The sequence below is a fragment of the Lissotriton vulgaris genome, chromosome 7 (genome assembly GCF_964263255.1).
Source record: "Lissotriton vulgaris chromosome 7, aLisVul1.2, whole genome shotgun sequence".
Classification (NCBI taxonomy): Eukaryota; Metazoa; Chordata; class Amphibia; order Caudata; family Salamandridae; genus Lissotriton; species Lissotriton vulgaris.
Genome location: NC_141695.1, coordinates 519,235,103 through 519,260,310, shown reverse-complemented (window position 1 = coordinate 519,260,310; position 25,208 = coordinate 519,235,103). Strand labels below are relative to the sequence as shown.

At 47.3% G+C, this 25,208-nt stretch overlaps 1 protein-coding gene across 2 annotated transcripts in view; it reads left to right on the top strand.

Moving 5' to 3' along the window:
• The window catches only part of LOC147701977 (ketosamine-3-kinase-like), a 221,771-nt gene extending 199,057 nt beyond the window's left edge, over positions 1 to 22,714 (top strand). For both annotated transcript variants that reach the window (XM_086930604.1, XM_086930603.1), the window contains exons 5-6: positions 1,070 to 1,192; positions 21,343 to 22,714. In XM_086930604.1, the coding sequence (XP_086786730.1) occupies positions 1,070 to 1,192; positions 21,343 to 21,681 (462 nt within the window). In that variant the 3' untranslated portion in view covers positions 21,682 to 22,714. The remainder of the gene's footprint in view (positions 1 to 1,069; positions 1,193 to 21,342) is intronic.
• The last annotated feature ends 2,494 nt before the right edge of the window (positions 22,715 to 25,208 follow it).

Genomic DNA, 25,208 nt, shown 5'->3' with positions numbered 1-25,208 from the left:
GCTAGGTTAGTGGTCTTTAGGTGTCTTTACCTACATACATTGAAATCCAGCTGTGAAAGATTTATTTTCCTGTCCAACCAGAGGCTGCTCTTGCAAGCCTAGAATAAGTTAACGTGTTCAACACCCATTTTGGATTAGATACAGTCTTTGTCACTGCATTCCTGGTGAAATGTGTATTGCTCTGTGATTGCTAGTATTTGGGCTATTAATGTTACAATGTCATTGGCGTTTTAGTAGTCCAAGTAACCGGTTATGTTGGTGAAGGATCTTGCTCCCACATATTAGCCTGTGGGATCAATGCCAGTACTGAGACATGTGTCTTCTAAATCTAAGGTGCAGTCAAGATAGAATTTCGCCAAGCATTGTCATTTATGAACTGCTAATCTCTGGTCCATAATATGTTTTTATTATTCAAGCAAATCTTAGCATGTGTGTTGTACTGTACAGTTGAGTTTGCAGCAGCTGCTGCTAGTGGGAGCTTCAATTTTCTGATCATGGTCTTTCACGCTACATTGGCTACAGATCATGTAACTCAGAAATAAATTATACAAGGGCAGGAGCTGCAGAACTGAGGAGTGTGGATGGGTCTATGGGTGTTACATGAATCAAAACAACTGTCTTGGAGCTGTTGTAGTTGTTTTATTGTGCATTTACCTTTAAAGAAATTAAGGCCTTCGTCCAGTGTTCACAAAGCAAACGTCTGCCTTAAGTATATCTTTAATATTTTATTTAGCACATCTACTTGAGAAAGTTGTAGACAACGGGCCGAATATGTTTGTGTAAGAATGCTCGGTAGCTACATTATTCGAACTGAACAATCAAGTCCCTACACTGCACTCCTTACAACAAGTAACTCAAAGTCTGCTATTTCTGTGCATGTTGAGACTATTAAGTGAACATTGCATAAAATATGTTAATGATGTTTTATTTCAGTTACTTTCCTAATTAATCCACGTCACTTATTTGTTTTCCACGTATGCAGACTGTGATGTTCTACACAACTAACAAACATTTCGGTTGGGCAGTATTGTTTGATATAATGTCCTCAAATTTTATCATCTTCCTTCAGGTTAATGATTGGCAGACTGACTGGGTCTCCTTCTACTCCAGTCAGCGACTCCAAACACAGATGGACATGATTGAAAAGGAATATGGAGACAGAGAGGCAAGAGAGCTGTGGTCCCATCTTCAGGTGACAATTTCCTCAGTATACAAATTGTTCATTTTTTTCTGTGTTCTCAGTTGTGTATGGCAAAAGGGAAGTGATTTGGAGAAATGAGGGTGAGACAGCCAGTCTGATACTTTTCGACCTGTGCTTGTGGTATGACATGATTGACTATTCTATTCTTATTAATTGCCTTGCCATGGGATAAGGGCTATGCCCTTCAGTGGTTTAATAATTTCTAGAGGAGCGTAACAAGATGGGCTCCATTTTGCTCATTCAATATGGGTGATGTGCAGTGTTCCTCAGAGCTCCACCTTTGCCTCCATTCCATTTAACTTTTATGTTCACCCATTGGAAGAGTTAATTTGTTCTTTGAGCTCTAAGACCTTTTCTTATGTGAATAATAGGCATATTTTGCTGAAAATTTACTAAAAGACAAATGATTTTATTGACTGACTTAGGAACTGTCTGCTTGAGTTTCAGCAATGAATGAAAAGCAACTTTTGTAATTTAAATGAATTGAAAATAGAATTTACTGATTGGGGAATAGAAATGTTGATGATCCACTGGAATTTGGCCCTTGAGGTTGGGCCTTTACTCACAGCTGTCACTGTGAACCCTTTACTCACCACTATCACTGTGACTAGAAGTCTAGCTGTCCATGTTGTCCATGAGTTATCTTGCTCTGCCCAAATCCAAAAGGTCTGGACTACTTGGTTTTGACTACTGAAACGGGCAAAGTAGTCCATTCCTTAATTCCACCTTTTAAAAACGCCTCTGTTGTGGGAGTTTGTACTTTTTATTTTGGCATTCCCCTTTCTCGTCTCCACACATTAGCATCTTCAGAATCTGACAGTTAAGCTTCATTGTGAACCGCTCAGTTGTCTTTGGCCCGCCAGTTTTTTCTTTAGCTCCCTGTGAAGCAGAGGATCGTGTTTAAGGCTTTCTGTCATACTAGTGAGCCTTTTTACAGACGTGAAACCAACCTATTCTCCTGCAACTTGACTGCTAATGTTGTAGCAAGACCAAAGTCATTGGATGCTCCTCTAAAACAGAGCCCCACGCTTTACAAAAAAATAGCATGCCATGCTAGCAGAACCTTTTAAGTGCTGAGTCCTCAGTTTGGGACACTTCCTTAGGAAGTGTGCAAAATTTTCTAATTTTGTGAGTTTCAAACGGACCCCAAAATGTATTTGTTTAGTTAGCTCTAGTCTGTAGTTCTAGCTGTGTTTCCTTCAGTATTCACAGAGATTCCTAGTACCAGGATGCCTTTTGGTGAACAAGCGCTTAACAAATTAAGTACAAAATTGAGCTCTAACAGTACACTATCAAAGCCTTGCCAGTTGCTCAATGTGCGTCCCTTGTACTCGATTTTGTCTGTTAAAAAGCAAATGAGACACTAGCACTTTTCCACTAGTAAACAATAAAAACCTTGCAGGTTGTTTAGGGACACAGGTATCAACATTTGTAACGGCGATTACCTAATGCATGAATCTCAAAGAGTTTCATATAGCTATTCGTAGGGGGTTGCAATTCGACCAACCTCATTAATATTAATGAGATAGGTTGCAATTTGTGACCCCCTTGGAATCGCTAAAATTACGGGGGTGGTCAGGGACTCATGCAGTCGGCTGTGTAGTTGCTGAGTTCCAACAACCGAGGCTCGTAGGAGTGCAACTATCCTGTCACCCCTCGGTCTACTGCGGCCGAAGGAAGAAGTAGGGGGCTCGGGCTTGGGGAATGGCAGCAGGGATGTGGAAGACTCTCAGGAGGCTCTTCCACCAGAAAACGGGAGATCAGGCAGCTGCAAAATGGCAGTGACCTGAAACAGGCGTTGGAGTGCTGCGGCATCCCAAGGCAGAGGGTGGGCTGCCCCCGGGGAACACTCGGACGGTGAGTGAAGGACTGCATGCCCTCCCCCTCTCAGGACCCAGAATGTACAAGGAGGAGCAACCTCTCCCAAGAGGGTAAGCGCCCTGAGGGGGTTACATTGGAGTAAGGAGCTTGAACATGTGACCTGCACTGGAATGGGTCTCAAATCCAGGCTGCGCCGGAGAATCTCTGCAATCAGTAGGGTCCTAAATGGATCAATGTACGGAAGAGATAAAGGGGAACCCCACCCTTCAAACCCCCCTTGAGCTGCTGCTGAATGACTGCCAGACTACATTTCCTCCTTCTTGCAGAACGCTTTGTTGCTCTAGCACAGGGGAAACCCGCAGCAACCAGGAGAGTCCAGAAGGGCAGACTCAATAGACTGATGGGACTGCTGCGGCCTTTCTAACGGCTACGCTAGGCATCCCTGGGGTGCTGATCAGGAGCATGTCCACGGGGAACCAAGGTGCGAACCAGGATACCACCAACAGTTTTGCACATGCCAGTGGCACTGCAGGGATGCAATCAGATCGTCTGGAAATGGCAGGGATTAATGAGACACGTAAAAGTAGAGGTGACCACGGTTATTGCAGCACCGCCCATTGTAGCGGCCCCTACAGAGCCCATGAATGGTTCCTTGGAGATAACCAGCCAGCAGAACACAGCTAGCCAGCCATTGAAGCGTCAATAAAGGATAGTATTGGGCCCTGATACCATAGACATGGTGCGTCCTGAGCCACCCAGATCGACACAGCCAGGCGGGCCAACCTGCCTCGTAGAGTACCAGCAGCTGCACCTACCAACAGAACTGGGCCTAGAGACACACACAGTGATTATATTGCTAGCCATTAAAGACACAAAGCTGACCTTGAAGCAAAAGATTGAAACAATATCGAAAGAAGTGAACCTACTACGAGCTGGCCATAGGAAACCTTTAGAAAGAGAAGCAGTAATTGAATCCACCCTAGCCCAAGTGAGGCCCATAATGTTTGAGCACATGGCTCGCATGAGAAAGTGGCTGATCTTAGAGGGAAGATGGATGAGGATGCTCCTGCCGCAACAATGTTCGGCTGGTGGGAATACCATAGCAGGTGGAAGGATCAAGCATGGAACTGTAGGACTAGTTGTCTTCGGTGGTGCTGAGGGGAAAACCTTCAAATGGTTCACAGTTGAGCATGTGCATAGAGTTCCCGGAAAGCCTACAATACCGGGCACCCCACCCAGGGCAGTGGTGGCAGACTACTGAGTTTCAAAGGCAGAGACCCTATACGTCTTCTGGTGTAGGCCCACAGCCCCTGGCAGATAGACGGAGCGACTGTTAACATATATCCGTATTACACTACACTGGTACAAAGTAAAAGAAAAGCCTTTAGAAGAGTAAAACAGCACCTAAAACAGCTGGAGATCAGATACGCTTTGATCCTCCCACGAAACTCAGAATAACAGCAAAGGAGGTGTTCCATTTTTTTTACACAGAAAAGTCAATGAAGGCCCTACAATGCCCACAGGTGGCCCCATCACGGGACCAGACTGAATCGTATAGGGTGAGAGTGGTAGCCTAGGATGAGGACTCTGACCTGGGATTGAATGGTGCTGAAACGCCCTTGCCAGTCGGCACGCCAGTGACCTCAGACCAGACGACGTGATATAATGTAAGGGCAGCTACTAAGCCTCCTGAAACCCCCGATGCCCTGGGGTGAGGACAGGGGAAAACTGGGAAGCCCAGTAATGCTCTTTGCGGGCCTGTGCCCCCACTTATGGACATCGACAATACTTCCTTTCTGAAGACTCCAAACTCACAATGCACAACTAGGGGACGTACCATGAGTTGGAATGACAGTCATTTCACGGACTGTGGCACAGTAAGTTAAGGAGGGATAGGAGTTGAGAGGAAGTTGACCAATTAAAGATGTTCTCAAGGGGGGAGGGAACTATACGGGGCACACGAAACACTGATGTGGGGACAGAGAGGCGAGAAAAGGGTATGATCCATCGGCCATGGCAGTACGCATGCTTAAATTCTTAACATGGAATGTTAATGGACTAGAGCACAAAGTTAAATGGGGACTAGTCATAAAGGCTCTGGCCAGGTATGCCACATGTATAGTATATCTGCAAGAAACGTATCTGAGAGATGCCGTTGGAGCGCTACTGGGGAAGGGTGAAAGAAACAGGCCTGCCAGGGGGAAAAGCTGGCGCTTATTGGATTTATGTCCCACTGGGGTTTCAATCTGCCATACAGCAAAGCCAGGTCGACTCCTGTCAGAGTTGCAGAATGCCACGACTTTCTTTTTTTTTTTTTTTTAATTTCTTTTTATTGTTGCATTAGGCGGATCATCAGTACAAGCATCATGACATCACGGGGGAGCGTCAACATTCCGCTCCACCCGACATTACGCAACTTTTAAAATAGACAGTTACATAGCATTCATCATGACAAACTTATTTTTCTCTTTTCGCCCCAAACCCCCCCCTCCCCCCCCCTAACAACCATTAAAGTCAACAACTGAGAGACCTCTTCCCGAAGCCCCCCTTCCCACCCTCCATTCCCCCCCCCTCAAGCAGCGTGACCCCCTTCCCGTCACCCCACCGCCCGACTCCCGTGCCCTCCTCGGCCCTCTCAGGGTGTGTGATATGAACATATGCAGTCCCACCGCCCGAACCCTCTTGGGGCCAACATGCCAGAGTCAGCTACAAACAGAAACCCCCCAACAATCGATCCAGCCACCCGCGCTCCTCCCCACTCGGCTTCAACCTCCTACTCTAGGCCATGATAGTGCCTCCACTTGGCCCAGATTTTACGGAATTTTCGTGGACACCCTCTCGCCTTATATGTAACCCGTTCAGCCGCCATATACATATCCATGCCCCTCCTCCAGTCCTCCAGATTGGGCTTCCCTGGCGCCCCCCACAGTCTCGCAATGTCTCTTTTGGCTACTACCAAAGCCAGCAGCAGAAAAATGAGTAAGTGTCGTGTGATATCCACCTCAGTCGACATGCCCAAAAGCGCCAGTTTGGGGTCCTTAGGAATGTCCACCTCCAATATCGCCCTCAATTCAGTGAAGACCTCGTCCCAATATTCCTGTATCACAGTACAACCCCAAATGATGTGGAAGAAATCGCCCATTTGATGCTGGCATCGTAAGCAAGTGGAGTTCGTAGCCCTCCCCATCCGGAAGAGCCTCACTCTGTCATAGTAGGCCCGATGAAGAACCTTGAACTGTATGAGGCGAAGCCTCGATTTTATGGCTACTTCTCGAGGGTGCATGAGAATGAGTTCCCAATCCAGGTTTTCCAGTGTGCCTACATCACCCTCCCACCTCTCTCTCAGAGCCTGTAAATCACCCAACATGTTGTTTGTCAATGTTTTGTATGTCATAGACACCTCCCCCTTCTGTAACTGTTCCTTTAGCAGGCGTCCCTCGAGTGGTGCAAACTGAGGAATGTCAGTGAGAGATATGTTTTGTGCCCCCCATGCGTGCCGTAGTTGTAGGTATTTAAAGTATTGGGTTCTCTGGAGGCCAAAGTCTTGCTGCAGCGCCTGGAAGGTTTTAAGTTCCCCCCTTGCTATGACATCCCCAACTGTGGAGATGCCAATATCGTCCCACCTTTGAAAGCCCCGGAGTTTGTTCAGCTCAGTCAGCCACCTACAGGACCATAGGGGGGTCTGGCGGGTGGGCCTTTCTTGCCAGCCCATTTTGACCGTCGCTCTGCGCCACGCCGACAGGGTGATCTTAGTCGCTGGGAGAAGCTGACGCCCTCCCTTCCCCCCATAGAGGAAGTGCAGTACCGTCTTATTGCCCCAATTAGATCTCTCCAGGGCATAAGTGGGGTGGTCCGCCGGGGCGTGTATCCAATCATTGATCGGGGTAAGGTGCTCTGCCCAATAGTAGGCCTCCAAATTGAGCAGCGAGATTCCCCCACTGTATTGGTGGCGCTGCAGGGTCGTGAGTGCCACCCGGGACTGTTTCCCCAACCACAGGAAAGAACGGAGATCGGCATGAATTTTCCGCACCGTCAAAGTCGGTAGGGGGTAATACTCATTTTGGAGGGCATACAAAAACTTCGGTAGGAGGATCATTTTATACAGGGCGGCCCTGCCCAAAATGGTGAGCGGGAGTGGTCGCCATCTATCCATCTCTGCCTTCGCTGCCACCAACACCCTGTCGACATTGTCTGTGTAGGAGCGCCGCCTATCCCGGGTGATAAAGACCCCCAAGTACCTGAAGCCTTCTGTGGTGTGGATGAGGAGCTCAGGCAGGTTCTCCCCCCTCGGGGCACCCTGCGGGTCATAGAGGATCGACTTATGCCAGTTTATAGTGTGCCCGGCCACCGCCCCAAAGTCCCCTAGTTCCTTGAATAGGGCAGGGATTGTCCTGGCTGGGTCTGTGACATACAATAGTACATCATCGGCGTAAAGAGAGATTTTCTCCTGAGCATCGGCCGATTCCCCCCAGTGGAATCCCGTCACATCGCGGTTATGCCGGATACAGATCGCAAGGATCTCTATCGTGAGGGTAAAGAGGAGTGGGGAGAGCGGGCACCCCTGGCGAGTCCCCCGCTCTATCGCAAACTCCCTGGACAGTCTCCCATTTATTCGCACTCTAGCTCTAGGATTCGAGTATAGCAGCTGCACCCAACGTAGGAACTTGGGCCCAAACCCAAAACGTTCGAGGGTTCCCATCAGGAAGGGCCAATGGACCGCATCGAACGCCTTCTCCGCGTCCAAGGAGAGGAACCAATGGGGCTCGCTCCTGTCACAGACTTCCTGGAGCCAGTTGTGGGTGCGCCTTAGGTTGAGTTTGGTGGCCCTATCCGGCAGAAATCCCCACTGGTCAGGGTGTACTAGGTCCGTTATGACCTGTCTTAGGCGCCTCGCCAGAATGGTGGCCAGGAGTTTAGTCTCGATGTTAAGAAGGGAGATTGGGCGGTAGGAGGAACAATCCCCCTTGGGCTTGCCCTCCTTGTGAATCGGGACTATGGTAGCTAGGGTCAGATCCGGCGGAAGACGCCCGGCGCCAAACGCATCCACAAATAACCCTTTCAAGTGACGGGAAAGGAGATCCCCCGTCCGCTTGAAAAATTCCGTCGGGAAACCGTTGGGTCCCGGTGCTTTCCCGGGTCTCAAGGAAGCCACCGCCTCCGCGATTTCATCTAGGGACAGGTCGGCTTCCAAAGTCTCGCTATCTTCGGGGGTTAACTGCGGAACTTCCACGTCACCCAGGAACGTCTGCACCACCTCGCTGTCTCCAAGGTCTCTAGCCCAGTAGAAGTCCTCGAAATAGGTCGCAAAGGCCTCTGCTATAGTGTCATCCGAGGACGCGCGCGCCCCGCCAGGGAGACCAATCCAATCCACCCACCTAGACGCTCTCTCCCGCCTGCTCAACCATGCCATGAGTTTCCCAGATTTGTCGCCAACATCGTATAAGCGATGTAGGGTGGCCAGCGCCTGCGTGCGCGCTTCGTTCGTGGTCAGTTCCCTATACAACCTTTGAGTGTCAAGCAGTTTTCTGAGATCCACCTCCCCCTTCGTCATATGGTACTCGGCCTCTAGGGTCAGTATGTTTGCTTCCTCAGCGGCTATGGCTTCAGTGCGTTTCCTCCTGGCCTCCCCTACCCTGGATTGAAAGCGGTCCCTCAGCACGGTTTTCATGGCCTCCCACAGTGTAACCCCGGACTGCACCGATCCCTCATTTTCGGCCACAAAGACTCTGATATCTTCTCTAATGCCTCCTAGGATTTCTGGGGTCTGTATGTCCCACGACGACATATGCCATTGCCCCTGTCCGCTCCCCCTACCCTGTCCTATGTGTACAAACAGCGGGGAGTGGTCCGAGATACCCCTCGCCCTGTAGTCTGCCAAGTCCCCCGTCGAGAGTTCCTTCCTCGAGGTGAAAATGTAGTCCAGTCTAGAGAAGACCTTGTGGGCCCCCGAGTAAAAGGAGTACGTTTCCTGCGTAGGGTGGAGCCACCGCCAGACATCGGTGAGACCGATCGTGTCCATCCTACGCGCCAAAGCAGTCTCTGCAGTCGCTGTGTGGGGGGTCCCAGGCCTATCTCGTGTCGTGCACATCACGTCATTAAAATCCCCCCCATGATCTGTATCGTGTCAGCCGTGTCCAGTAGTATGTTAGTGACCTCCTGCATCGTCCGTGTTTGCAATTTGGGTGGAGCATAGTCCGACAACAGCGTGTACCTGCGCCTCCTCCATGTTCCCTGCACCCCGGCGAACGTGCCCTGTGGATCTAACCATGTGCGTGTCACAGTGAAGGGTGTTGTTTTTCTAATGAGTATTGCTGTGCCCCGTGAGTCCATGGTGTATCCGGCGTGCGCTAGGACCATGTAGTGCCCGCGTGCTAGAAAGGAACAGCGGTTCCCCCTCAAATGTGTTTCCTGAAGGAAAATAATGTCTGGCGCTGCGCGCTTAATATAGGCAGTAACCAGGCCCCTCTTAATTTTGGAGCCCAGGCCGTTCACGTTCCATGTTAGCGCCTTAACCCCGGCGCTATCTCTGATTGGTTCAGCTAGTGTACTTGCCATTGCATCGCCCGAGGACCATCAAGTACCGGGCCCCAGGGCCAGGGTGGTAGTAAGGGTAAACCGCCTCTAACTCGCTGCTTCATACACATCTGTCCCCCCCCCCCCCCCAACATCCCAACACCCCAACATGAGGTAATAACAACTCCCACGGTCCCCCCCAACCCCCACCCCACCTCCCTCCCCTTCTAGCTGCGCCCCAACATGGGGCCAAACCATCAATGGGAGCAGGTATGTCGCCCTCCCGCACATCCCTCCCCTACTCAAACAATAGTCAGTGCGAACACTGGGGGAAAAACAAGGTATGTGGGGGGGACCGTGCCAACTTGCGTGCTCCTGTGCGCCGAGTTGCCATCTCCATCGAGTCTCTCAGCTTAAGGTTCATGAATGTGAGTCTTGTGTGTCCGTGGTCAGGCCATGGCCCGAAAGGTCTTGTTCCATGTGTCGGATCTCCTTCGCCAACGGGTGCAAAGATTCATTCAGAAGTTCCATGTCCTCCTCACCAGACGATGGGCCCTCCGACTCCTCAACGTCGTCTCCCTCCGACCGTGCTCCCTTCCGGAGTCCGTTAGATCTCGCGCCCGGTGCTGGGTCGGGGGACTCCGATCTGCCGTCCCTCCTACTTGCCGCCCCCCGAGTCCTATACGGAGTCGCCGAGGCCTTGTGTTGGGTTCTCCGTGTTCTCTGCCTCTGGGGCCTCGGCGATTCCCACCGTGACTTGCTCCGTACTGTTTTGTCCATCGCCTCCCGGCTAGCCATATCTCTGCTATTCAGAATGGGGCGCTCTTCCAGCCATTGCCATGCCTCCTCAGGATGATGAAAGAAGAGCGCTTTGTCTTTATAGATCACTTTCAGCTTGGCGGGAAAGAGTAGCATGTATCTGATTTGTAAGGATCGCAGCTTTGCTTTCACCGAGTCATAGGATCGGCGTTGTTTCGAAACCTCCTGGCTATAGTCCGTGAAGATCATTATCGTTGCGTTCTCTAGACGGATCTCCCCCAGAGCTCTGGCTTCTCGAAGGATCAGGTCCCTGTCGGCAAAGTTCAGAAAGCGTGCGATGACCGGCTGGGGCCTCGCTCCCTCCGGGGGTTTAGCCAGGAGCGCCCTGTGCGCCCGCTCGATTATGAAGCAGGGAGAAAATGGCGCCGTCGGGAAGGTGGTCTTGAGCCAGTTTATTAGGAAGGCAGCCATGTCCTTGCCCTCAATCCCTTCTCTGAACCCAACAAAGCGGAGGTTGTTGCGCCTGGACCTGTTTTCCGCATCGTCCACCTTCCATTGAAGATTACGGTGAGAAGCCTGCAGTTCCGCCATGTCCCTCCTGAGTGTAGTAATCGCCTCCCCGTCTTCCTTCAGCTTGTCCTCCGCGGCCGTCACCCTTTCGTTCAAGTTTCGGAAGTCTTGGCGCAGCAGCGTTACCTCCGCCCCAACCTCACCAATCTTCGTTTCCAGCGCCGAGCGCGATGCCTGGATGTCTGTTCTGGACGCCTGAATGGCCTCCAGCAACACAGCCATGTCGGGGCGGGAGCCCGGTGGTTCCGTCGCGGTCCTCGGGCCGCAAAATTGTCCATATGGCCCTGTTTCACATTCCTGGGAGCCAGCTCCTTCTTCCTCATGGTCTCCACGTGGAAGATGGGCGTCAGAGGGACACACTGTCCTCCGCCTCCGTCACCCACGGCAGCCCGACAGCCAGCCAGGCGCGGACCGCCGGGTAGATCTGACCGGGGGAATCCACACGCGTCCGGTCACAGTACAGTTCCCTTGTTGACTCACCCCGGGCTTCGGAGTCTGGGCGCCGTGCGGGGGCGAAGCGGCAAGGGGGCGAAGGGGGGAAGGCGGCTGCCTCCACCAGCTGTGGCATCCCCGGGCTCAGGATCTCAGACCGGCTCGTTCCCCAACTCTCCTCCGCACTCCGGCGGGACAGCACCACGGCTCAGTGCTCTCCGCCGGCCGCCATCTTGGGTCGGGAGCTTCCCCCGTAAAGTATTCGGCACGGGTCCAGATTGCTCTCCCAATCGTATGTCGTAGTCCCGCACCGTGTGGAGGGACCCTGTACGATCCGTAGCTCGGTCCGACAGGCACCTCGTCAGGCGCAGCGTCAGTGATCTCGCCTTCCTCCGCACCTCCCGGCAGCCATCATGGCCGCCCACTTTACGATGCTGTCTCCTGGCTCGCAGAAGTCCGAAAAGAATATACGTCCACCCAGATCGCTGGCACTCCGATAAGCGGGAAGGTTCTGCTGCAAGGTGGTATGGTTTTCGGGCTCGATGTCAAGGATTAAAGTCGGATTATGGGGCAACTCGGCCGGAGCTCCGGCGAGGCACGTCTAGTCGGCCATGCTGTTGGCCACGCCCCCGCCACGACTTTCCTAAGCGGAGACTTTAATATGGTACTGGATGCACGCCTAGATAGGTCCCAATCGAAGTAGGCACACAATCTTTGTATGGAGAAGTTAGGTATTTTCATAAATGCAGTGGGTATGAGAGATATATGGAGGTCTATACATGGCCAGAGACTATTCCTTCAACTCTGAAGCACATGACTCCCTCTCTCGCATAGTATTTTTTTCACCTTGCTTCGGTTGATGCATAGATTCACAGAGATGGAATGTGAAGCACTGGGAATTTCAGATCATGCCCCTTTGACTGTTAAGCTTGAGACATCCAAATCAAGAGGGAGAATTGAATGAAGGTTGGCTACATGGAGAGTAAAAAATCAGAGGGAGCTGTCACATGTCTTAGGATGGCAACATAACAGTACTTAAGGGAGAACACGGACACAGTCAAAGAATCTGCTTCCTTAGAGGAAGCATATAAAGCTACTATACTGGGAATAATACGCTTGGGAGAAGTTGGGAAAAAGAGACAGAGAGAGAAAGCCTGCATGGACTTGGAGGTGGACATCAAGGCATTGGAGACAGAGTATGCCTGGCACCAAAATACAGATGATCCACAAACTAGAGAAATATAGATTCCTTGTAACTAATGAAATCAAACAGAAAATCTAACTCTACAGAGATGTATATATGACATGGATGATAAGGCGGACAAACTTCTGGCATGCTCCACCGTAGAGAATTTGGAAGGAAGCACATAAGCGAGATACTGGACCCTACCAGTGAACAAATCACAGGCTGTAAGGGGATAGTGACCACCATGGCAGAGTACATGCAGGAAATTCTATGCAGGGAAAATGTCCCTCCAGGACTCAAACCTGCAGGGCTTCATGAAGGACTGCCTGTGGTGGCGGTTGGCACAGGACAGAGCCCTCGATCTAGAGGCAGACTTGACAGAAGAATGAATACAGAGGGCACTGACATCTGACACAGCTGCAGGTCAGGAATAACCGGGCCCAAACTGCCTCCTAGCTGACTTCCTAAAGAAAATAACCAGCAAGATTATTACACCATGACACAAATTGTACATGGAGGCACACCAAAAAGGTGAGCTCCCCAGAGTCCTCCGCATGGCAAGTGATAGCTAGTCCAAAAGCTGGGAAGTATACCGACAGATTGGATGCCTACCACCCAAAATTGCTACTTAACTCAATGCCAAAATACTGACCAAGGCTTCGGCTAATCAACTGAAGGGGGTGTTCTTATACCTGGTGCACTCAGATCAGGTCAGATTTATACCACACAGATTGACTAAAGTGAACCTTCGCAGACTGTACAATAATATAGCTGTGGTAGTGGGGAGACAATTTCATTGACTGTGGTTTCCCTGGATGCCAATCAGGCCTTTGACTCTGTGGAGTGGTTTTTCCTCTTTGGTATTCTGAGAAAATGGGATTCAGGCCCAGGTTTTTGGCCTGGATTAAGTTGTTCTATAGGAACCCCAAGGCACAACTTAAAGTGAATGGAACTTTATCTCTGGAGTTCCCAATAAAGATAGGCACCAGACAGGGCTGCACCCTGTCCCCCAGGCTATTTGCTGTAGCAGAAGAGCCCCTGGTGGAATGGATCAGGGTAGATGCCCAGATATGGGGCTGGTGATGGGAAATGACTTGGGAAGAACAGGTATCTCTCTATGCGGATGACATTTTGCTACACCTGGCGGACCCAGACACATCCCTAAGGACAGCGTTGAGCATCTTTGAGTTGTATGAGAGTTATTCAGGGTAATGAATACATTGGGAAAAGTCTTGGATATTCCTTATGGACAGCTGTGAAGTGCCTGATGCCTGGGAAATACTCCCAAGGTGAACATTGTGTAGTTATATGGAGTAACCACCAGAAAGATTGTTTTTTTTCTTCCTTCACCAGACAGCTTTACAGGGCAATAATATAAACCTAATTGTAACAAGTCATGTATACATTCATAAACTCTGGTCTACATTTTCTACCATAGACAGTGCACCAGAAAGATTGTTACTGAAGGTAAGTAACCTGTTCGTTTTGTTTGTGCTAATCTGTATAATATGACAAAAAACTATATAAAACAATCACAGTATTTTTTTAAAGATTGTATTTACATCAATAGGCCACTGGGACATCAAATATTCTTCTAGATTAAGAACATTTGCCCCATAAAACCTCCAAGATGTGCCAGTCACCTTGATTGCCTGCTGAGCCATGTCCCGTTAACAGAGGAACTTCCAAGTCAAAACGAGTCTGTATTTTTTGTTCAGCCTAGGTTCTAATAGTTTAGTATTAGTTAATCCTCAGCTATGGATAGAAGCACCAAACCAGTGGGTTTCATGTGCAGAGCAGCAGTCTATTTTGTGGGTGAAGGCTTGTCAAAGGGTACTGAAATTTAAGTATTCATAAAAAATAGTGTAAGGAGGTAATATGCATGTGTGTCGGTGGGTGTACACACATGAGTAGGCTGAGATAGATGGACGAACGGATGGATGGATGGACGGATGGATGGATGGATAGATAGATAGATAGACAGATAGATAGACATAAAGAGTCCCTTCGCTCATAAGTGATAGAACCATTATCCACATAGTGTGCCATGCTTCATCATATGGTTCTCATAGCAAACACTGATTAACATCCTGTGTACAGTTTTGACCCTTGCTTTTGTCTGCCATGTGGGTTTTATTTGGACACAGGGTGCAGGAGTTCAGTATAAGAGAATCTTCTTTATGCCTTGTACACTGTAATACTAGAATATTACTAGAATGCTTTCACGTTCCAATTCCATGTTTCTCCTTGAGTGGGTCTTCTGTTCCATAGCAGTTACATTCTGTATCCTGCTTGGAAGAGTCCGCTCTCGCCTATCTCCTGTCTTGATTAAAAGGATTTCAGCTATACCTCTACATTTGGACCCATTCATTTACTACATTTTGGCGACTCTTCAAGGATCGAGCCCAGCGTGCCCGTGCTTCTCTGCGTTTATTTCTTTGAAGATTTTCTGCTTAAGCTTCTTGAACGCAAAAGTGCAGTACCTGTTTCACACTGAGTGCCGAGATTTCATCGGTCCTATGGGTGAATTACATGAGTCTGATAGGTTTGGTATTGTTGTGGTGGATGTTTTCTCTAAACGGCTTGTGGTTCATTTTTCCAATGACATCACCACGGAGACTACCATAAAGTTTTTAAGCAAATTGTTCATAGACAAGGGTATACCCTCTGTTCTCATTGCAGACAACGGCAGATAGTTAGTCTCTTATGACATGCATACTTTCTTAAAAAATTGTGGAATCTCATCATAGCACTTCTCTCTACAACTCCCAAGAAAATGGTTTGTGTAAGAGAGCCAACAACGTTGTTAAAGGAATTATTCAAATGGCCTCAGCCAATGGGTGTATTGTACAGAAATTGGTTCATGATATGCTTATGGCATATCTTTCCACTCCACAGATTCAGAGTGGAAAATCTCCTTTTGAGTTGATGAGGAGCAGGTACCCAGGAACAAAATTATTTTCCTTCTTGGAAGAAACAGTTCGTTTCTTTACATGATGTTACATTTTCACCACCCAAACCTATCATCAAAGCCAGTTGCTTCAGCATTGGTGATCAGGTTAAGATTAAAACTGGCAGAATAGGGAGAGGTCTTTCTAAATTTGAAGATCCTTTCACTATTAAGAAAGTCCTGAATAACGGAGAGTGTTGGAATTTTCGACGTGTGGCTCTGTATCATAAAGCTAATGATCAGCTGGTCCAGACCAAACACAACTGTATTTCCTGTAACAGTGGTTATATGTTAGCCCAGGATCCTGTAGGCTATACTCAACCCAGGGTCTCAGGCTCTACTCTTGTTGGTGGTGATTCTCTCATTCTAGTGAATTCCAATCAGTCTACCATGCCCAACTTGGAGAGCATTGCTTCCTCACGGTTGAGTAGATGTCGCAAACCACCTGTGTATCTCAAAGACTGTGTCGGTTAAATCCTATTGTGATTTTTTTTTTCCTTTTGTGTTTTTCACATCTTACGCTATTGTTGTATACATTGTTTCACTATCATTGTTTGGAAAGGAAGAAGATGTGTAATACTAGAATATTACTAGAATGCTTTCACGTTCCAATTCCATGTTTCTCCTCGAGTGGGTCTTCTGTTCCATAGCAGTTACATTCTGTATCCTGCTTGGAAGAGTCCGCTCTCGCCTATCTCCTGTCTTGATTAAAAGGACTTCAGCCATACCTTTACGTTTGGACCCATTCATTTACTGCCTACACCATAGCACCTATTCTGAAATTGTGTGTAAGGATATGCTTAACTAATAGTATTGAGACCTCCTAGCCTCATGATTAAAATATAAAATGGTCAGATCAGGGACCCTCCATGTATCAGTTGCCACAATGTCTCTGTGTATTCATTTGGGCCAGTTAATTCACCAAGGACAGCTTACCATGTTCTAGTATTGCGCTAATGAAGCCATGGAGTGTCCAGCAGTTATCACCCCTATCTTCATTCTGGTGCAGCTATCTCCAGAATCAGGAGGGGTCAAAAGAAGTGCATGACAGAGGCACTGAGCGGCATCCGTGTCATCATGGATCACATTCAGCTGACAAGATGTTGTGACCAGAGTTTTCAAGGGGTGGCTGTGGACGAGGTAGACAGGGAATGCCATCAGCCCACCTTGGTGAGTGCCTCTGTGAGCTGCATGTGCCACAATGAAACCCTAATGAGTCAACAGTGAGTTAAAGCAAAAGCCCATTACGTTGAGAAATTATTTAACTTCCTGCAGTTATCAGTGTAGTTGGTACTAGATGGCTTTTGTTGTATATAGTTAATCAGTTTTAAATATGCAGAGAACTCTCCATCTCCAGAGTTCTGGAGTCATGATGTGTGATGACAGAGGTGCATTCCTCTTGAGTCGGTTGTCTGCTGGCTGCAGAGGGATCACCATGTGCAGTGTATCCTGTGCGCACAATAAACCTTTACATCCTCATCCATGGCTGTGACTATCTTTGGACTACTACAGCTTTCTTTTGTAGCTCCTAAGTGAGATGTGGTTAGAATGGAAAGCAGCAGCCACTTACTCTGGAGAACCTAGGGCCTGATTTAGAGTTTGATGGACTGGTTACTCGTCCCAAACGTGACAGTTATTCCGTCCGCGGTATTACAAGTTATATCCAGTGGCACTTGGATTACTCCAGACGGGATGTCCGTCTTGTTTGTTTGTGACAAAGAAAACTGAAAAGCAGACCCTTAGAGGAGTAACAGTTACTTTTTTTTTTTTAAGTTTGAAAGCTTTATTGGAATAAAAGGATATACAGCAACAAGGCGGCACCAGCAGAAAATAGGAACAAAATTCACGAGGAAATATAATTGTAGACTACTGATGTCAACATTAGGAATCAAAGCATTTTCTAATTTTAAGGAGGGGGGTAGGGGGAGGGAGGAAAGGGAAAGGAATCATGTGAAACAAATCCTATTAATATATAAATATATAAATAAATAAAACAATTGTTGGCAAATAAGCAAATGCACAATACCGAAAAGAGATACATCATAGATAAAGGTGTATAATGGAACCAAAACCAAAAGAACTATAACTGTGAATACTGAGAAGTCAAACTAAAGGCAAGAGTACCAGCATTCAGGGGGTTTAAAGCTGTTTTTAGCAGAGCGTTCAGATGACTACTGTTTCTGGGAGCTGGGAAATGCCAGGTAGTATGGTAGGAGGGTACAGAGGCAAAATACAGCAAGTCTACCTCTTTCGACATTGGTCCACCTGCGATCCAAACATCACTTACCCTGTGTGACACAGCCTTTTCAGTGTGCTAAACATATATAAAGGACTGGCACTATGATGCTGCATGCAGGTTGTACCAGCAGGCTGTGAGTGGGTCGAACTCTTTGAAAATATATTATGACACTCCCCTTGCTGAGTAGTGCATATAATTAATAAGAACACCAATAATGTACACAAAGAGTGAGGACAGAACAAATGGAAGGCAGACACCCATCAAAGCGCTCTTTGCTGGGGCATGACCCGCTGGTAAATGTGCTCGGACAGATAAAACACAGCATCCCTGTGTGGAGTGAAAGGTTGACCTGCTAAATTACTATATCTTTGATAACAAAGTTGAAACAGGCTAGGTGGTGTGATATGGTTAAGCAGAGCCACGGTGAGCAGAATGGAAAGTTTAGTAACTGAAATTCACTCTAACCATCAGGGGCCCTTTCAAGTATAAATGAAGGTACACAGCGTTTTATGTGAAGGTTGTCACAAAATCTCTCATTGAATATTTTATACTGTTTATTCCTGGTAATTCCTAGCCCTACCCTTATTACAGCTTACACGCTGATGCATTTGCTAGGGATTTGTACACTCATTTGCAAGAGTGTTATGCTTCATTACCTGTTCCAGGATGCAGCTGCTGATGGAGGACTCTTTGGTTTCCAAATATAGAGCTTTGCTGTTGTAATAGAGCTGGGCTCCTAGACCACTGTGAATTTGTTTTAGTTTTGAACTCTGGAGGTGAAGTCATCAATGCTATATGTTTTTTGACACTTTTTTGTTTGAAAAACCAGGGGATCACTGCTGAGTATTCAGATTTCAACATGACATACTTCAAATTCAGTGGTGTAACTGTTTTTAAGATAAAAGTATAAAGTATACAGTTAGATGATGTTTAATGGAAGTGGTAGTATTTCGCATGGGTATGTGGATTGTTGGGACCCTTTTTAAGTTTTGCCGAAGACAATGCATACTGTCAGTTGCAAGACATATTGTACTCTTACAATGACCTTTGAGACCATGCATCGCTTACAATTGGTTGGCTTTACTGTCCCCCTAATTGGCATGCTTCTTATTTGTTAGCTGTGTTTGTCTCTCCCCATAAGCATTAGCGCATTACTATGTGCTTCGACTGTTTGCTTTTTCAGGTGCTACTTTTTGTCTTTTTCTTAAGCAATCTACAAGAAAGCATGTGTTTTCTCCCTGTCTCCTTCATGTGCTTCTCTCCATTCCTCTGCGCTCTGGGTTCCTCTCCCCTAGTCCCCTCCCATTTTCTTTTCGGCTGTGTGCTTTCTCCCTTCCAGCTCCATGTTGCTGTCTTTCACCCGTTTGGTCCCCCGTCCTCACCTCTGTGTTGCTTCCCCTTACCTGCCCCTTTTGTTTTGCTTCCACTCCATCCACTCCCTTATGCTGTTTTTCCCCCTCTTCCCCCATATTGCTTCTGCCCCTTTGGTGCTTCCCAAACCCGTTTTAAAAACCCACCACCTCTCGCTCCACATGTGCTGCTTTGGCCTTTTGTCCTCTGTGCTTCAGTCCCCCGCCCCGGTGTTTCCACCCACCTCAGTTTCCTTCCTCAACCTGCTATGAAAGAAAGATTACTTTGACGTGTTTTTTCTCTTTAGTTACCCATCCAACTTCGGTCGGTAACTAAAAAGAAAAAAAGTAGCTCCATCTTTTTGAGGTGAACATATGAGTGGTGCTGGGATGCGTGGCACATGGCTAAAATCATTGGCAAAGCCAATACATCACAAAGGCAAGACCAATTGACTTTGCCAATGCTTGTTACAGGTGAAAGGCCTACACGTTGAGCCACAGCTTATGTCATGGTTCATCCTGGGATAGTTCCTGTTGGGACAACTCTCTCATCATCCATTGTCTTTTTCCATGAACCAGCTGTCACCATCCGGAGCCCTCAAGCTGGAAAGTTCTTACATATCTTTCACATTTAATGGTGTTGCTCTTGTGCTCTAACATAACTGTTTTGACTTTCCTTGTAATCATGCACACATATTTCAAACCACGTGGACAGGTGATCAGCTATGCCAAAGGTGAACTGCTGTACTTTGCATGATTTAAGTAACACAACTTTTAACTGTAAATAAAGATCTCTTTTCTTGTCTGTAGGGCACCAGCAATTCATAGCTGGATGCCGCAAAAGACATAAAAATGAAAACTTCGAAGGTATGTGTTTCATTGTTACATAGCAGGAATTATGAGGTTAGATTTAAAATACGTAGCTTTGATTGCACTACTTTGTTGGAAATAGGGATTAAGAGATCATTTTCACGTAGCGTTAACATTAGGATAGTTTAACTTTTTTAATGTAATGCACATGCTGTGCATATCACTAACCACAGTTCTGTCTTTATATATAATGTTTGCAGGTAGCACAAGAGGAGTTCTGTGGTGTACGTGAATTGATATATTACGTATTGTACATGTCGCTTCTTTTTATCCACAATTTCTCGCATTTCAGTTCCATTTTAGACCACTGCCTCAAGGAACCAAATGTTGAGTGACCTATGGGCATTGGTATATCTTTTTTAGGTCTGGGTTTTGACAGTGCAACTGTCAAACAGACCTATTGCTAAAAATATTTGCTTTGAATGTGCCCCTCTCAACCAGTGGCTTTGTTCAGCTAGCCTCTTTTAGGCATTGGCTTGAGACTTTGTCAATCACACCTAGCATCCGCCAAATGGAGTATTCATCAATAACCTAATGCTAATGGCTGTTTAGGAAAATCCTTCCACCGCCCCTCGAGTGCTTGCATTTAACTGCATGAAGGACTTGTTTACAGAAATAGCCCTTTCTGTTCTGTCTGCTGACTCCGTCCTGTGCGCCTTACTCTAGTGAACTAATGCTGCACGCGTTACCACATTAAACCCATACCTGTTTGCTTTGACAATGCTTGTTGTGGAAGAGAGCGGAGTATGTTATTCCACACTGATCTGAAACACACAGCCATGTTGAATGTCCCTTATGCTTGTTGGGGCTTATATGTAAACAGAAACATATTACCATTACTATAAAGACATGGAGGGGTGCACACATTTTCGCCTAGTTGCTTTTCAAACTTGTGATGGAAAAATGTATTCATAAGCTATTTTCCCGGTACTTTACAGTTTACGTTTTTTAGGTGATTAGTTGGCTGACAAGTCTTTTCCATTTCATGACATTAGGGCAAGTCCTATGCTCTGCTTTCAAGAGCCTGCAAAAGCAAAAGGGAAGAAGAGCCAGATCAGGAAGGGATGTATTAGGACAACACCACAGTCTCACATACCCCTCTGTTTACAATCCACTGGGCATAGTGGTAAGAACTAAGTGCTCCCAGTTGATGGTAGGAGAGTTATCCCAACAGGAGCAGGGAGTTGTGGGTGAGTGTTTGTTCTTCTTTTATCTGTTATGAGTTCTAGGTTTGGAATACCACTACAAAAATATGAGCGACTTTATCTGTGCCAAGGGTCTTACTAGCATTATAATTAGAACAGTGTGTAATGGGAGGTTCAACATATGGCTCCTTAAACAAATGTCTCCCTTTCTTGGGTGAAGCATTCGTTATGCAAATTTTTTATTATCCCAGTTGTAATGTGTACAGATGTTAAATTCTGGTTTGTATCCTTTATTTCTCTTTGTTAGTTAAAGATTCCAGAGCTTTTCAGAGATATGAAGATTGATCCGGCTCTTCTTCACGGAGACCTCTGGGGAGGAAACGTAGCCGAAGACCAGTCTGGGCCAGTGATCTTCGATCCTGCATGTTTCTACGGCCATTCTGAGTTCGAGTTGGGAATTGCAAGCATGTTTGGGGGATTTTCCAGCTCTTTCTATGCTGCATACCATGAGAAGATTCCCAAAGCTGATGGCTTCAACAAACGACAGAAACTTTACCAGCTCTATCATTATCTGAACCACTGGAATCATTTTGGAACTGGTTATCGAGGTTCATCCCTCAACACTATGAAGAACCTTATTAAATGAATGAGGGGAAATCCTAAATGGAATATATCAGTGCGATTCCAAAATAACAACTAACTTTGTGTCGCATTAGGTACAGCCCTCCTTACAAAGATAGCATGTAAGCTACACACAAATGTATATTTCATAATTATGAATCATCCTAGAATTAAAATGACAATGTCATAAATACCCACTTTGGTTTATTAACTAGCTTGCATATGTTAAGCCCAAACAGTAGATTGGCTGCAATAACAATCATTTGCTTTCGGAAAATACTGTAAAAGCACAGAGGATAAGAAGGGCTTTGTGCCCATTTAGACTGAAGTAATTGTGTTGTCTGGGCAAAATGTGTGGATTTAAAAAAAAAATTAAATGCGTAGAATAATATTATATGGCCATGTAGTCCAAGTGAAATATTCTGGTTCAGACAAGTATGTTTTCTAAATGGGTAAGACTCACATTGATTCTAGAAAGTTATCAGAAGAAATTATGCATTGAATAAGTGCTCCTAAGGTAAGAAAATGGTTGTAATGATCAGAGGATTGCGGTATTTGGGTGACTTAGGACATCTCCTTGACCCTTGCAGGCTCATGTTTTAATCTAAGGTCTTACCGGTGTTGTATAACACTTTATTGGTCTTGTAGACATTGCATGGTGTGCGCAATTGAGTACAGAATGCAGCTGAATGTTTTTAAGTTGATTGCGCCTGTTCCCCCTTTTGGCTACACCATCATCCGAGGTTTGCCCTTGCAAATAGTACTGATAACATGGCCTTGTGCTCTACCAATCAATGTGCAATCTCAAAAGTATGACACCTATGGTTTGTGAAGTTGTTAGATGTAGTCCTGAGTAGAATTTGCATGTCAGTCTTTATTCGTGTTTGATTTCAATAGTTTTTAAGTTTAGCAATCCTGATAAGCATGAGTTGGTACATATCTACGCTCAGCTTTTAAGCTGAATTAGGGAGGTACAATGTCACCCTTTTGTATAGTATAACAGTAGTCAAATGTTTATTAGTATACCTGGTTTTAATACAAAGGTGAAGCACTTTGTATTTTGGTGCAGTTTGTTCAAGTCTGTTTATTTATTTCGATATCTTATTGATGTCTCTGTATGCACGTGTCTACTGTTTATCTGTGATCAAAACATGTTTAGTAATTCAGTGTAACATATGGTGTTAAATAAGGGTCAGGTTGATTGGTGCCAAGTACACTAGTTCTTAGAAATACCTACCTTTTAGGGGTGCATTTGTGTGAGGGATGCTGGGTTGGGGGAGGTGAATACTAACTCCTAGAAATATGAGATCCCAGTTTCTGGGATAAAGGTAATAGGAGAAAACACGGGCAGTCCTCGTCTGGGTCCTTCACAAACCACAATCTAAAACAGGCTTCTCCAATGATAGCAACTGGTAGCTCTCCAGCTACCTGCAAGTAGCTCCCAGCATCCCAGCCTCCTAAATTGGAATACTTTGCTTGGTTTTAATATTATATGTGCATATATAGGCCAAATTGTCTATTCAAGACAAAATGTGTAGATTTTCAGAGTTCATAATGTGCTGTTTGGAGAAGAATAGTTGAATTTCCAAAGCTTTCTTAAATCTGGACTGATAAATCACGTGGGGAGACATATTACTAATATCTGAAAGAAACATGTTAGTTATAGATTCCCTACCTTAGAATTACCCAGACGTCAGACTGGATCCGGAAAGTTTTTGTCAGCAGTACCCCTGCGCGTCGGAAGGTGGAGTCGTGCGGCTCCGCGTTCGTCGTTGGCATCGTGGTCGCCAAGATGACGTTGCGGCAGCTACTTAGACGCCGCCCTCTGACGTCAGTTCTTTCTTTTTCCGCGCAAGCAAGTGCAGATCCGGAGAGAGCGGTACCCCCCAGTCACTTTTTCACTGAGTTTTTTTTAGGCTTTTTGTCTCTATGTTTTGAGTTGAACGATTCCTGGTGCAGTAGGGATGCCCGGCTTCAGACCTGCAGGAACTGTCATCGCATGCTGTCGGTGACGGACCCACACTGTGTGTGTCTTTACTGCCTGGAGTGCGACCACGACTCCCAAGCCGTGCTCCGACTGCCTGGCCATGGCGCCGAAGACTTTGCAGGAGCTGTCCCGAAAGTTGCTTGAAGTCCGGCAGTCGGCTCCGCGCCGCTCAAGATCCTGGTTCCGTGGCAGGTCGAGGGACCGGTCACGGAGCCGCCACCACCGTTCATCGGTATTGAAGTCTTTGCACTCAGGGTAAGGTAAGACAAAGCGTTCCAAGAAGTCGAAGAAGCACTATCGCTCTCTGACTTCCCATCGCGGCTGAGGGTGCGAGTGATGCTTCCTCCACTGCTTCGGCTGAGGCTACGCAGTCGCCACAGGCCTACCCGCCCTTCCTGGGTCCGTCGGCGACTCAGGCCCAGCTGCAGGAATTTCTGTTAGCCATGGCTCGCCTCTTTGGGTGGTCGGGTCCTGCTGGCGCGCCTTCGGGCCCGCAGGCCTGACTGGGGGTCCTAGCCCTTTCCTGTCGGCGACTCTGGCCCCTGCATCGCTGTCGGCTCCGGCCCCGGTGACGCAGGACCCCCATTGATCTGTGCCTGGATCCAGCTCAACGCCGGTTGGCCTTGTGACACCTCCACCGACGCCGACCACACAGGCACCACCTCTCCGACGTCGCCCGGCCCACCAGACGATGTTGCGCCGGTTTCAGCCCGATGTGGATACGCACCCTTCGACGCCAATTCCGACGCCTTTTGGGCACCTGGTCCAGCCCCAACACAGGGGCTCTTGTGGATAGGACTGTGGCCCGACGCCATCGCCCGGCCCCGGGTGACCCCCTGTTCCTTTCCCAACACCCCACCCCTGAGAGCTTGGTTGTCAAAGCCTCTACGTCCCGAGCGCATTCCCTACCGCACCACCAGACAGGGTATCCAAGAAACTGGAGCCTTTCGGTAAAAGATTTTTTCTTCCGCCAGTTCAAGGCTGTGGTCTGTGAACACCGCATACATCTTGGGCTGTTATTCCCACTCTGTGTGGGAAACGGTGGCACGTGTGCTTCCTCAATGTCCGTAGAAGCTCCACCGTCTGGACCCAAAACGTGCGCTCTCATTTTACCTGAATCGCACACAACAGTTACGGGTGGATGACCAGCTCTTTGTTGGTTACGTAGGCGCCAAGAAAGGTTGGGCCGTACACAAGCGGACTATCTCCCGATCGGTTGTCTTGTGTATTAAAGCCTGTGATTCTCTGGCAAAAAAGGAGCCTCCGGTGGGGTTGCACGCCCAATCCACCAGGGCGATGGCTGGCACTATGGCATTGGGACGTGGGCCTCGCTGCACACTTTTACTAAGCACTATTGCCTGGACAGCCAAGTCCGGAGAGACAGTTTCTTTGGCCGTTCTGTTCTCCGGGACTTCCTAGTGTGATCTTGGTTTGCAGACCCACCACCGGGGTTGGTATTGCTGGGGTATCTATTCTAAGGTAAGGAATCTATCACAAACATATTTCTTTCAAATGAACAAGTTACTTACCTTCGGTAATTATACATCTGTAAGAAACATTAGTTA